We start from the raw sequence: 11,767 nt of genomic DNA, 5'->3' as shown, positions 1-11,767 counted from the left end.
ATGACATTCCACAGTAATTGCATCCTTGTAAGGATGTCCTAATGCTACCTTCAATTAAACCTGTCCAAATATTGTTCTCTCTTTCTCTTCCTTCCATCAAACACCCATAACATCCCAAAACTGTCAATTATTGCTTAAAACTTCACTATCACCGTATTTTCTGGTGCCTTGGGGTTATCTTTGGCTCTGCATTCTCCTTCATGCCTCATAGCCAATCAATATTTAAATATTCACTTTCACTAACCTTTTTTTTTTAAAAAAATATTATATGTTATCTCTCAAGATGCCACCTCAACTCTCTCATCATGTAACATATTGAGTACTGTAACTTTCTATTAACTGACCTTCCCCTCCAAAGTGGCCCACACACCTCAGCCAGCCACACCACTACCTTTCAGGATAAACTTTAAACTAAAGGCACTGACATAGAAAAAGTAGTTAACAACTGTGCTTCACCCTACACTGAATTTATCTTCATTATGCTCTCTACTCAACACCTTACTCAGTATTTCTCTTACATGCATTTAAGACTTTGTTGGAGCTGCATCCCCTCTTAAATTCCTTCCCACATTCCATCCAGCTTTCGCCCAATAAAAAAAACACAAATACAAGTGTATTGTAGAAATGATACCTATATTGGCTAACAATAAAAATACATTGCAAGCTTTTGGAGCTGTAAGGCCCCTTTGCCAGGCAAAATACAAATGAGAACGGGAATGGCACAACATTTATACTATTAGATCAGAGAGAAGTGTTCAGAGCAATAAATTAGGAAGTTACAGATAGATAGAGATAACTTGTGAAGATAATAAAAGTAATTAATGTTTATAAGGATCAGTTGTAAATAGTCCAGGGGTCTGGATTCAGTCAGGTCAGATAGTGTGACATGAAACCTGACCCTTAGGGCTCTGGCACACGGGGATATTAGTCGCCCGCGACAAAACTCCCTCTTCGCGGGCGACTAATCTCCCCGAGTTGCCATCACCTGCCATCCCACTGGCGAAAATGTAAGTCGCCGGTGGGATGGCACACGCTGTGCAGGCGATTTCGGCAAATCGGCGAAAATGCCTCGCGAGGCAACTTTAGTGATTTGCCAAAATCGCGCCGCCACGTGTGCCATCCCACCGGCGACTTACATTTTCGCCGGTGGGATGGCAGGTGATGGCAACTCGGGGAGATTAGTCGCCCGCGAAGAGGGAGTTTTGTCGCGGGCGACTAATCTCCCCGTGTGCCAGAGCCCTAAATAAAGGCCTTGTCTTAATGTGTTGAATAACTCCATACATTTAAATTCATAGATCTTCCATTCTGGTTCAGTTTCAAAGTTCCCTTAACTTAATTAACACCTTAATGTCCTGAAGCCTGTGGTCCTGATTGCAGAAGTGTTGTCCCACTGGTGTATCACACGCTTTGGTCTTGATATTATGTCTGTGATGGTTCATCCTTGTGTGTAGTTTTTGCTCTGTTTCTCCAATGTACATTCCTCCTGTAGGGCACTTATGATATACACCACATTGGAGGAGGCACATGAATAGCAGTCCTGAATGGTGTAGATTTTTGTGTATTTGGTATTGCAATTTGATCTTTGCACAGGATGTATTTGCAAGTCTCACATCTTTTGTTGTTGCAGGGAAATGTACCTGCTCTAGTTGTTTGGGGAAGAGCACTTCTAACAATCATTTTCCTCAGACTGGGAGGTTGTCTATAGGACAGAAGGGGTAGTTCAGGGAATATAGGTATCATTTCTACAATACACTGGCTAACACGGTACTACAGTTTTTTGGGTTTACATGAACTCTTCAAACACATTTATTTAGGAAAGTCCAACCTAATCCTGCCTCCATCACCTCAGTACACCCTGTATAACACTGCTTCCTGCTAAATACAATGCTCAGTGCTACATCTCTCTGCTGACTCCTGATCGTACTCTTCCCCACATCTCATACCCCTTCTTCATTTAAACTGTAAACTGTATTAAGCAGGGCCCACTTTTCTCCTGTATCACTCAATGTTTGTGTTTGCAGGAGTCCATTATGTAGGGTGTAATGTGTGCACTGGTAAATGCAGGGGCGTTTCTAGCCCTAATGCTGCCTGAGGTGGCCTTCGCAATGCACCTTTCTTCCCCCCTGGACCCCCCTCAATTATCTTTTCAGCACCGAAAGGGGGTCAGTGGAGGCAACATTGCTAGAGAAGAGAATTTCTGGTGCCGCCCTTGTTAACTTGCGGGGTGCTGCTACCTAAAGTTTGTTTCTCAACTCCCCTCATAGCAGCACCCCTGGATAAAAGAATTGTCTACCTCACAATGGACCAAACATGGAGCAGCTTCAATATCTCTGTTTGCTCAAGAAAAAAACCCAAACCATTTTTTTTCATAAGAAAAACAATAGGCAAAAGAATATTTAGCACAAGCCCTATTCATTTCACTCATGTTGGGGATATGCTGTCACTTTAAAAATGGAAATAAATCATTTTTTTCCCCAGAACTATTCTGTGGTACTAAACAATACAGATTGATTTCAGGTACAAATACAAACTACGTACAGTGGTCTAAGATTCATTATACACTGATATACACTAAATTGAATAGTTTTATAATGTTCTTTTTGCAAAGCATTGCATGGTTTAATTAATATGGCTTTGTTTCTGAATTAATAACGTCTAATTAAACTTTGGGGAAAACCCAACATGTTTTGTTTATTCCCCTTGAGTGTTCTCCACTTGTGAATAGCAACTACAATTTCATGCTCAGCATAACACATCCTAGACTGGTTTAAATGCACGTTACCAATAAATGTCAAATGTTTTATTTCAATTAATAAGCTTACAGCTTTCATATATTAATTAAACTCAAAATCTTTTAACATATTTCAGAACCGAAAGTGATGTTCCACCAATAGCATTAGGTAGCACAATACAGGTATTAGACATATTATGCAGAATGCTTGGGATCATGGGCTTTCCAGATAAGGGATCTTTTTTGGCAAGTCTACTAAATATTAATTTAAATATTAATTAAACCCAATAAGATTGTTTTGCCTTTAATAAGAACAGGGTCGGACTGGGGGGTGCAGGGCCCACCGGTGTCCCGGCGGCCCAGTCCGACCCTGAATAAGAATTAATTACATCTTATTTGGGATCAAGTACAAGTTACTGTTTTATTATTACAGAGACAGGAAATCATTTTTAAAATTTAGAATTTTTTTTATTAGAATGGAATCTATGAGAGATGGCCTTTCTGTAATGTGAAGCTTTCTGGATAACGAGTTTCTGGATAATGGATCCCATACCTGCATAAAAGTAATGTCATCAGAGAAAATAATGGATGCCATCTTATGGACATTAGCTGAATCCTATACAAAGGGAATGGACAGGCATTTAGAGTTAAAGCTTGGTCATTTTGGCCACTCTATGTTGGTGGCAGGAGTAGGAGACGTACAACAGGAATGTTACCTAGGTGTCATTAAGGGGTATATCTATCATGCTGTGTATAAAGTGGAGTAAAGCATTACTGGTGATGTTGCCCAAGGCAACCAATCAGCAATTAGATTTCAACACTTAAAAACCAAAGCAAAGCATCTGATTGGCTGCTATGAGCAACATCCACTCTACAGTAGTCTCAAACAATTGACAAAAGTCCAGAAAACAGGAAAATATTTTGCCATATTTCGTATTAGGGACATGGACCCTGATGAAGCTGTGCAGGGTGTAGATGTGATCTGTGGTACAGTGGCTTAGCATGATCCCCGCTTGGCTCTGGCTAAGGACATTGTGCTCCAGAGCTGGGCCAAGTAAAATGGGTGCGCAAGGCAGCCCCTACGCATCCCCACCTCCCCTACTGTGTGCGAGCGTGCATGCACTGATGAGCAGGAGAAGGGGTGGGAGAGTTAGGGATGTAGCGAACCTAAAAAAAAAAAGTTCGCAAACACGTTCGCGAACTTACGCCAAAAAGCGCGAATATTCGCGAACTTTGCGAACCCCATAGACTTCAATGGGAAGGCGAACTTTAAAACCTAGAAAAGCCTGTGACAGGTGCGGGGCCCCTGTCACAGCAGCCTCGGTGGGCCCTGCACCCCCCAGCCCCGGTCCGACCCTGCTCTTGCCAACAGATGGACATACACACAGATACACAGACATATAGATGAAACGTACACATTTCTAGAAATTATACCTACACATACAAATGCATTAATTATACAGATTATTTGCTGTAGGCTGCCAATGACATGTTTGACTATTTGTAACTTGTATATAATTTGTAACACCGTTGTACACAATAAATATATTTTGTTATCACATTAGTGAGTGGTAAATTGACCATTGAACTTACACAAATTTTATTAAAGTTACATTAAGGGGAACATTAACTAATCCTCGATTTTTTTCATGATGCAACAAAGCTGCGACAAAATACACCATTAAAAACCTGTCACGGTCATGTAGAATTCAATGGCAGGTGTTCCTTTTACAACTTGAAGATCTTTCTTTGCTTAGTGGTTTAAGAGTTTTTTTTTGGGGGGGGGTTTGTTCAACAATACAAAATGTTGAGGTTTTCATGGTTAGTAAAACTTAAAAGGTTTTAAGGTGAAATACATTCAAAACCAAATCCAATATCCATTTAGATGCTCCCTCCCAATACACTATGGGAGTTAGGTAATAAAAGGCACTAAGTTTGCTCTGGAGCAGTAACCCATAGCAACAAATCAACAGGTAGCAAACTTATTGGTTGCTATGGGTTACTGCTTCTGGGCAAACTTAGTGCCTTTTATATCATACAGTGTCGGACTGGCCCACCAGAATACCAGGAAAATTCCCGGTGGGCCCAGGTGTCACTGCTTCTAGCCATTTGGCCTAATTCATGGTCATGACTTATTTTTCTATGGGAACAAAGCAATTAAATATATAGAAGAATATTTTATAGTATATAAAGATCAAAAACTAGGAGAATATAGAGTAAGAAGTGGATGAAAAATAGTTTGGTGAGTGGGCCCATGGTCTAAGGTTTTCTGGTGGGCCCTGACATCCCAGTCCGACACTGATATCATATGGGGGTTTATAGGCAACTGTAGCCATAAGGTTTGCTTTTGTCAGGCTATCATTAAATGCAGGTACTTGCTCCAGGGAATCAGTTGTTCCAATTAATCTTTCATGTGACTCTTAAGGGTATATTTATCATGCTGTGTAAAAAATGGAGTAAAACATCACCGTTGAATTTGCTCATAGCAGCCAATCATGCTTTGGTTTGGTTTTCTGTTGAAATCTAGTTTGCCGATTGGTTGCCCTGGGCAACATCACCGTTAATGCTTCACTTCACTTTTTAAACAACATGATAAATATACCCCTTAATGTGAAACTATATCCCTCTGGAGTTTATGCCACCCTGGGGTAGCCATTCAGATGCCCTCATAGCTATTTTTTCAGCCTCAGAACATTATTCTAAACATCCTCAAAGTTCACCATTGACACAGTGCATTCAGTCAGGTAATATTCTCCTGGTACCTCCAGCCTCTAATGGGGGTTACACAACATTAGCTTAAAATTGCAGTTCTTGTGCTGACATTGCTTCCACGAGAGTCTGGAAGTCTGCAGTATTCCAGGAAATAGGCAAGTGAAGAGGGGTGAATGCAATTTGAGTGCAATCACCATGTTTTTAGCCACAATGCAGCCTTTTCCCTATTTCCTTGTGGCCAGGGGAAAAATACATTATGCAATTGCAGCTGATGCGCCAAAATCAATGCAGTCTGGTTGGTGTCATTTCTATTGTTGGCTATGAGTCACATAATACGGAAGAGCTTGGTAACCTATGTAAACATACTACTGTCACTGAAAGGTTTTAGCTGCTCTAATTGTTCCAGTATGGGCCATCAGTTTGCAATGCACTACTGGCATACAGCATCATAGGGTTGTTTGCAATAGGAAAAAAATGAGGTTGAAGATATGCTTATAAAGCATTAATATCCAGAAAACTATAGAAACCACTATGAAAAAATGTGATTACTAATACCTAGGTGCTTTAAAACCCAAGGGATGTTGGGTAAGGTGGGATTTTGCTGCATGGTAACTTAGGTTGAAAAATAGACATATACCCATTGAGTTCAACCTTTTATGTCTATATAAATCCTGCATCCATAGGGTTAACGGTCCATATGGATAGAGATCACATACACATGCTGTTCCCCTGGCTGGAGAACAATAGGATTATTTTGCCCCCAATAAGGATTAATTATATGTTAGCTAGGATCAAACACAAGGTACTGCTCTATTATTGCCGAGGAAAATAAAATCATTTTTCAGCGTTTGTATAATTTGTTTAAAATGTAGTCTGTGGGAGACTCCTGCAATTTGGAGCTTTTTGGATAACAGGTTTCCAAATAATTAATCCTATACCTGTATTGTAAATGTCTCTGCATGTAGTGCTTCACTTTTGGTGAAATGGTGTTGAACACTATGCATGGACATATTTCTAGAATTCAAATTATAGATGGATTACATACAGGCCTATCTGTATACTCACATCTCTAAACTATTCACTATATTCTAAGAATTCAATAGCAGTTATTTCTATATGGGTTGGAATATATATTAACACCTTTCTGACACTTACTAACAAGCTGAACACAATTTAAACACAGGGGGCGCACGACAGGTTTGTTTCAGAAGAGTGGTTTATTTATCAGTGGTTAACATAACTTAGAACTGGACTGTAGAAGGTTTTACAAAGATTAAAAAATAATAATGTTAGCTAAAAAACACTGTGTATTATCTGCACATAAATGGTAGTAGTCTGTAGAAGAGGACTTTGTGTCATTACAGATCATCGTGTGGTTCACTGACAACAGCAGTGGATGAGATGGAGTAGGGAGTGAGCAGAACAGCAATGGTGTAGTGGCGATGCCCGGCGTCATTAGCACTGAAAACCACCTGAGGGCAAAAGAGCGTTTTATCATTCGATGGTGTACAAAATGGCTACATCGACCTACAGAAATAGGAATTAAAATACTTTTCTGGAAATATATGTATATAGATATGTGATATGTTAGAGATTAACTGTGGAACAGGTGCTGCAGCGCTAATGGCTACAAAATTGTGCTCTTTAGGGCCTATACAAGGAGCACTTGCACCCATACCAGTTGCAGTTAAAGCGGTGCTATAAACCTTGCATTGGTTTTACATATCTGGCACAAGGTGCACTTCTTACCATGCCAAACCTATAAACTAAAGTAACATGAGGGCTAATGCCACACTAGGGGACCCATTTACTTACTCACGAACGGGCCGAATGCGTCCGATTGCGTTTTTTTCGTAATGATCGGTATTTTGCGATTTTTTCGGAAATTTATCGCGACTTTTTCGTTACCAATACGATTTTTGCCATTCCGAAAGTTGCGATTTTTTCGTAGCGTTAAAACTTGCGCAAAAAGTTGCGATTTTTTCGTAGTGTTAAAACTTGCGCAAAACGTCGCGCCTTTTAAGTTTTAACGCTACGAAAAAAGCGCAACTTTTCGCGCAAGTTTTAACGCTACGAAAAAATTGCAACTTTCGGAATGCCTACGAAAAACTTGCGTTTTTTCGCGCAAATCGTATTGGTAACGGAAAAGTAGCGATAATTTCCGAAAAGTCGTAAAGGCGCCGAAAAAATCGCAAAAAATACGAAAAAGTCGCAAAATGTTCCTTTTTCAATCGGAATTTTTCCAATTCGGATTCGAATTCGTGGGTTAGTAAATCAGCCCCTAGGAGACTGTTTATTGACTATTGTTAATTATAACAATAATTACAGTTTCTTGTCATAAGAACTGTACATATCTCCCAGTGGGCCTATGGTATTATGCATGTAATGGGGTAAAACTAGTGCAACTCAATAGCCAGCCCAATGCACAAAGGCAAAGACCCAACCAGAGAGGAATTCATTTGCTAATTGTGGTGAGCCCCAGTGATGCAACTGCCTATGTTGCAGGAAAGTCCACTATGATATGGTATTGCAGTGCACTGAAGCACCTGTGTGATTGCTGTTCAGCATTGACACCCTGTAACCCAAGGATTACGGGGGAATTTTATAAAAGGCACACATTTTGCCCAGGTTCAGAACCCATAGCAGCCAATAAGATATGCACTTTTAAACAGATAACCAGTGAAGTCTATCTGCTGACTGGTTGGCTCAGGTAACAATAGGTAACTCTGCACCTCTAGTTCATAACCCTATAATGTTTCCAGGTGACTTGGTAAATGATGCCTGCTGTTCCCCAGCACTGTTTCCCAGCAATGGGGACCAATGAGAGATGTTGCTGGGTTATAGAAGAGACATTTACTATTCAGTCTTAGGCTCCCTCTAAGGATACTGAGATTTGTAGTTCAAAATCAGCTGTGAGAGTGCAGGTTATGACATCTATAATCTATATAATAATCTATATAATAAATAATAATAATAATAATATTGCTGGTTTTATATATTTTGAAAATCCTAATATAATTTAGCATCTTTTGCACTTACATCAACATATTCATGGAATGGAGAAAGGCCAAGTTTTCTCCAGAAAGTCTTTGTTGCAAATTCAATTTTGTATACTCCTTCAGTGAACTGCTCATCTGTGATGATGTTATGGATTTCTCCAAGCTCGGTGGTTTTTCTAAAGAGAAAGCAAAAAAAAGGATTTATAGGTTATTCATGAAGAAAACATGCTTCTTTTATTAAAGGTCCTTTTCCTTAGACGGATGCTATGAAACAGGGGGCAGTGTATTTCCTATGGTAGCCAACCCTGTGGCAGTACAGCTTTCATATTAAATATGGTCACATTGCTTATGTATTGAATAGTTACTGGCACATGGTAAATCTGTACATTACTGTAAGTGAATGAAAATGAATACCATTAAATTCTACTAGGCGTATTCCAGTCTTAATATATTCTTTGATTTAATAATGTTTTTTCACAAATGCTTAGACCATTGTCTGTTCTGTCCTAATTTTATCATTACATTCTATTACAGATATATACATTATATTTGGCATGTCACCTTACTGGCTATTTATTTCATGTATAATAAGCAATTGTCTCTTTCCTGGCCTCTGTTCAGTCAGTGCAAAAGTAGAAATAAATTGAATCCATCTTTTCTATAATCTATAATATTTTCAGTCTTTCTCCCCTGAGCTTCCTCTCTACAAAGGAATAATAAATATGTAGAAAATGGACCCAATAACTTCCATTGCTCCCACAGTGGCACTAACAGATAAAGGAAGAAAGCTGAGCTGGCCATACACGTGAAGATCCCATCAATATGCCCACATAGAGCTGGTTGATATGAGGCTTATGATCAGATCACAAGGCTGTCGGCATGAGGCGCACATCACAAGCCAGTGCAATTCTTGGCCAAAAGGATTCTGATTATTAGAATTTGACTGATTTTAGGCAAGATATGGCAGGCCTATCGGCGTGTAGCACATATGGGCTAATAAGCTGCCAACTTTATCCGGAAGGACCGATTGAGCAGCTTTTACCAGCTCGTGTATGGCCACTTTTAGTTATAAAATAGTGCGTACTCTTTTATCCTTTGAATAACACTATAGGCAAAAAGCTCAAGTTTCTAATATGTCCTTTACGCCTCTTATTTGTAAAGCAGATTCCAAGAAGAAGGAATACTATTTGTATTTCATGTCCAATTCCTTACCCACTGGAGATCAGCTCCCAGTTTCCCTCTGTATTCCTGAAAACTTGCACTAGCAGATTGGCTGCGGGGATCCCTCTCACTGCATCCAATACTTTTACCATAAGGGGGCACTTGGAGTCAGCTTCACCGTGGGAAACATGTCCCTGGGAAATAGAAGAGAACAGACACAGCTTATTAAAGCAATAATATATCATTCATAGCAATCCCTGCCACAGTGGAGCATACAATGTAAGGTCCCTATAACATTAAAAAAAAAGAAACCTAGGGTCAATTTTGTCATGAACCTGCCTCTTTTTATATACTGGAGTACTGGGAGAATATGGAAACTCCTTGCACAGGCTGAGACCCCAGCGCTGCAAGGCACTAATGCTAACCACTGCTGCAGTTGTTACTTGAGAAGTGCAGAAAACTCTGCATGTAAAATATAAGATTTAATAAAGAAAAGAAACAAAGTGTATGGTTTGTGAATAGTAGAATTTGTGATCCGTGCCTCAGGCAATTTGGATTTTCATCACTATACACTGGGATTTAGAGGAAAACTATCCCATTTATTGAGGACATGTGAGGCACAATGCTCTAGGAAGCAGTTAGCCTCCTTTATCACCTGTTGTGCTGCAACCTCGCTGACTGGACAACTTGACTGAAGTAGGGGGTCTTTCTAGTATTACTTTTATTTTGCAGATTTGCCAGGTTGCCGAGGTACAGCTAACCAACATGCTTATTTCTATATTGATATTTATATTGCATATGGAAAGGGGATGCCATCCTTTCTTGAAAGTATTATTGAATCCCCAACTTGGAACTGTCGGACTGGGTAGATGGGCTAGGCTTTGTTGCCCAACTAAACATTATTCTATCTTCCTTTATAGCATCTTAGTTATGGATCTATTGGTCTAGTGTCTTATTTCTTGTTAGTGTAATCTATATAGCAGTTCCTGGCAATATTAATAAACCCAAACATGCCAATAAATAAATATGGCACTCTGTGCCCATATTTTCTACTGATTATTTACAGAAAAATAAATTGAAAGCAAACTGTATGCCCATTAATTTGTTGTGTTTTATAGAGTGAAATTATGTTTTACAAGCTAAGTGTGAAATTTGGTGTTAAAAAATAAACAGGTTTGCCCTGCATAAAAAGTTCAGCATGGAGTAGACAGAGAAATATGAAATATGGCATAAATTAAATTACAGGGCTGCAGAAGATTACTTTATAACCTGACAACATTGAGTTTCTACAGTTCATACAATATTCTCATTTATATCAGATTTCACTGGATAAAAACAGTTTCAGACATGCGTAAATGAAGATTTAATCATTGTTTACCCCCTTTGTAAAATATAAGAAGTAGTTTCAGGACCTGCAGCAGGTTGAGAAATAAATAAGCAATGCAAAGGGTTGAACTAAAAATGACGCTGCCCAAACTAGGTGTATTTCACCTGTATCAGTAATGAAAGATATAAGCCAATAATCCACATCCCAGCAATTAACATAATGGCTCTAAAAAGTCTGTCAAACACTTCCAGAAATGTTGTGTTCATAGGTGAACCTCAAGAAACTAGTTATCTTGCTCCATGCTTAATAAGCTCCTTCAGTGTTTTTCTCAACTGGAAGATGTCAATTTTAAATAGATTTTGAAAAAAATGATATCTATCACCTTAAGTCTATTATACATGTATCACAGATTGTGCTCTATAACATCAGCCCTGAAGCTACAAGTAAAGGGAAAGTATAGGGATCCCAAACATACTCACCGGTGCAGCCTCCGAGGCAATTGCCAGTAGGGCTAAGAGAAGAAAAGACTTGAAAAAAGCCATTCTTGTTCAGAGTATGCAATTGTGCACAATATGCCAGCTGGAGAACAACTGGGGGAATTTATACTGAATCCGCAGATAAGTGCAAACATATACCGAGAAACCTGCTGATTCAGATTATTTACTTAGTACACAATAAGAGAATAAGTAACTCACACATATCCTTTATCTGGGGAGATTAGTTGGCTGCAGGATTAAACCTACACATTTGTTCTTGGGAGTTTCAGCTTCAGCAATGTATAAGTTAGAAAGGCTAATTATTTATGGTGCAACATTAGGAACATGTCACTGATTTATG

At 39.2% G+C, this 11,767-nt stretch overlaps 1 protein-coding gene across 1 annotated transcript; it reads right to left on the bottom strand.

Annotated features, from left to right (window-relative positions):
- Positions 1-6,641: 6,641 nt before the first annotated feature.
- Positions 6,642-11,489, bottom strand: ttr (transthyretin). The gene is made up of 4 exons (NM_001103069.1): positions 11,410-11,489; positions 9,655-9,797; positions 8,483-8,618; positions 6,642-6,915 (listed from the first exon to the last, which is right to left on the bottom strand). Exons 1-4 carry the CDS (start codon positions 11,470-11,472, stop codon positions 6,802-6,804), a joined length of 456 nt encoding a protein of 151 aa, NP_001096539.1. The 5' UTR covers positions 11,473-11,489; the 3' UTR covers positions 6,642-6,801.
- Between the last annotated feature and the right edge of the window lie 278 nt (positions 11,490-11,767).

The sequence above is a fragment of the Xenopus tropicalis genome, chromosome 6 (genome assembly GCF_000004195.4).
Source record: "Xenopus tropicalis strain Nigerian chromosome 6, UCB_Xtro_10.0, whole genome shotgun sequence".
NCBI lineage: Eukaryota > Metazoa > Chordata > Amphibia > Anura > Pipidae > Xenopus > Xenopus tropicalis.
Note: the sequence above shows the minus strand (reverse complement) of the source record. Positions and strands in the feature narration are given on the sequence as shown.

What these genes read in the sequence shown, in the direction of transcription:
- ttr (NM_001103069.1), bottom strand. Translation starts at nt 11,472, where the DNA reads ATGGCTTTTTTCAAGTCTTTTCTTCTCTTAGCCCTACTGGCAATTGCC. An exon ending in TTGCCTCGGAGGCTGCACCG is followed by an intron (nt 9,798 to 11,409) that starts GTGAGTATGTTT and finishes TCTATTTCCCAG; the next exon opens with GGACATGTTTCCCACGGTGA. An exon ending in CATTCCATGAATATGTTGAT is followed by an intron (nt 6,916 to 8,482) that starts GTAAGTGCAAAA and finishes TTTTGCCCTCAG; the next exon opens with GTGGTTTTCAGTGCTAATGA.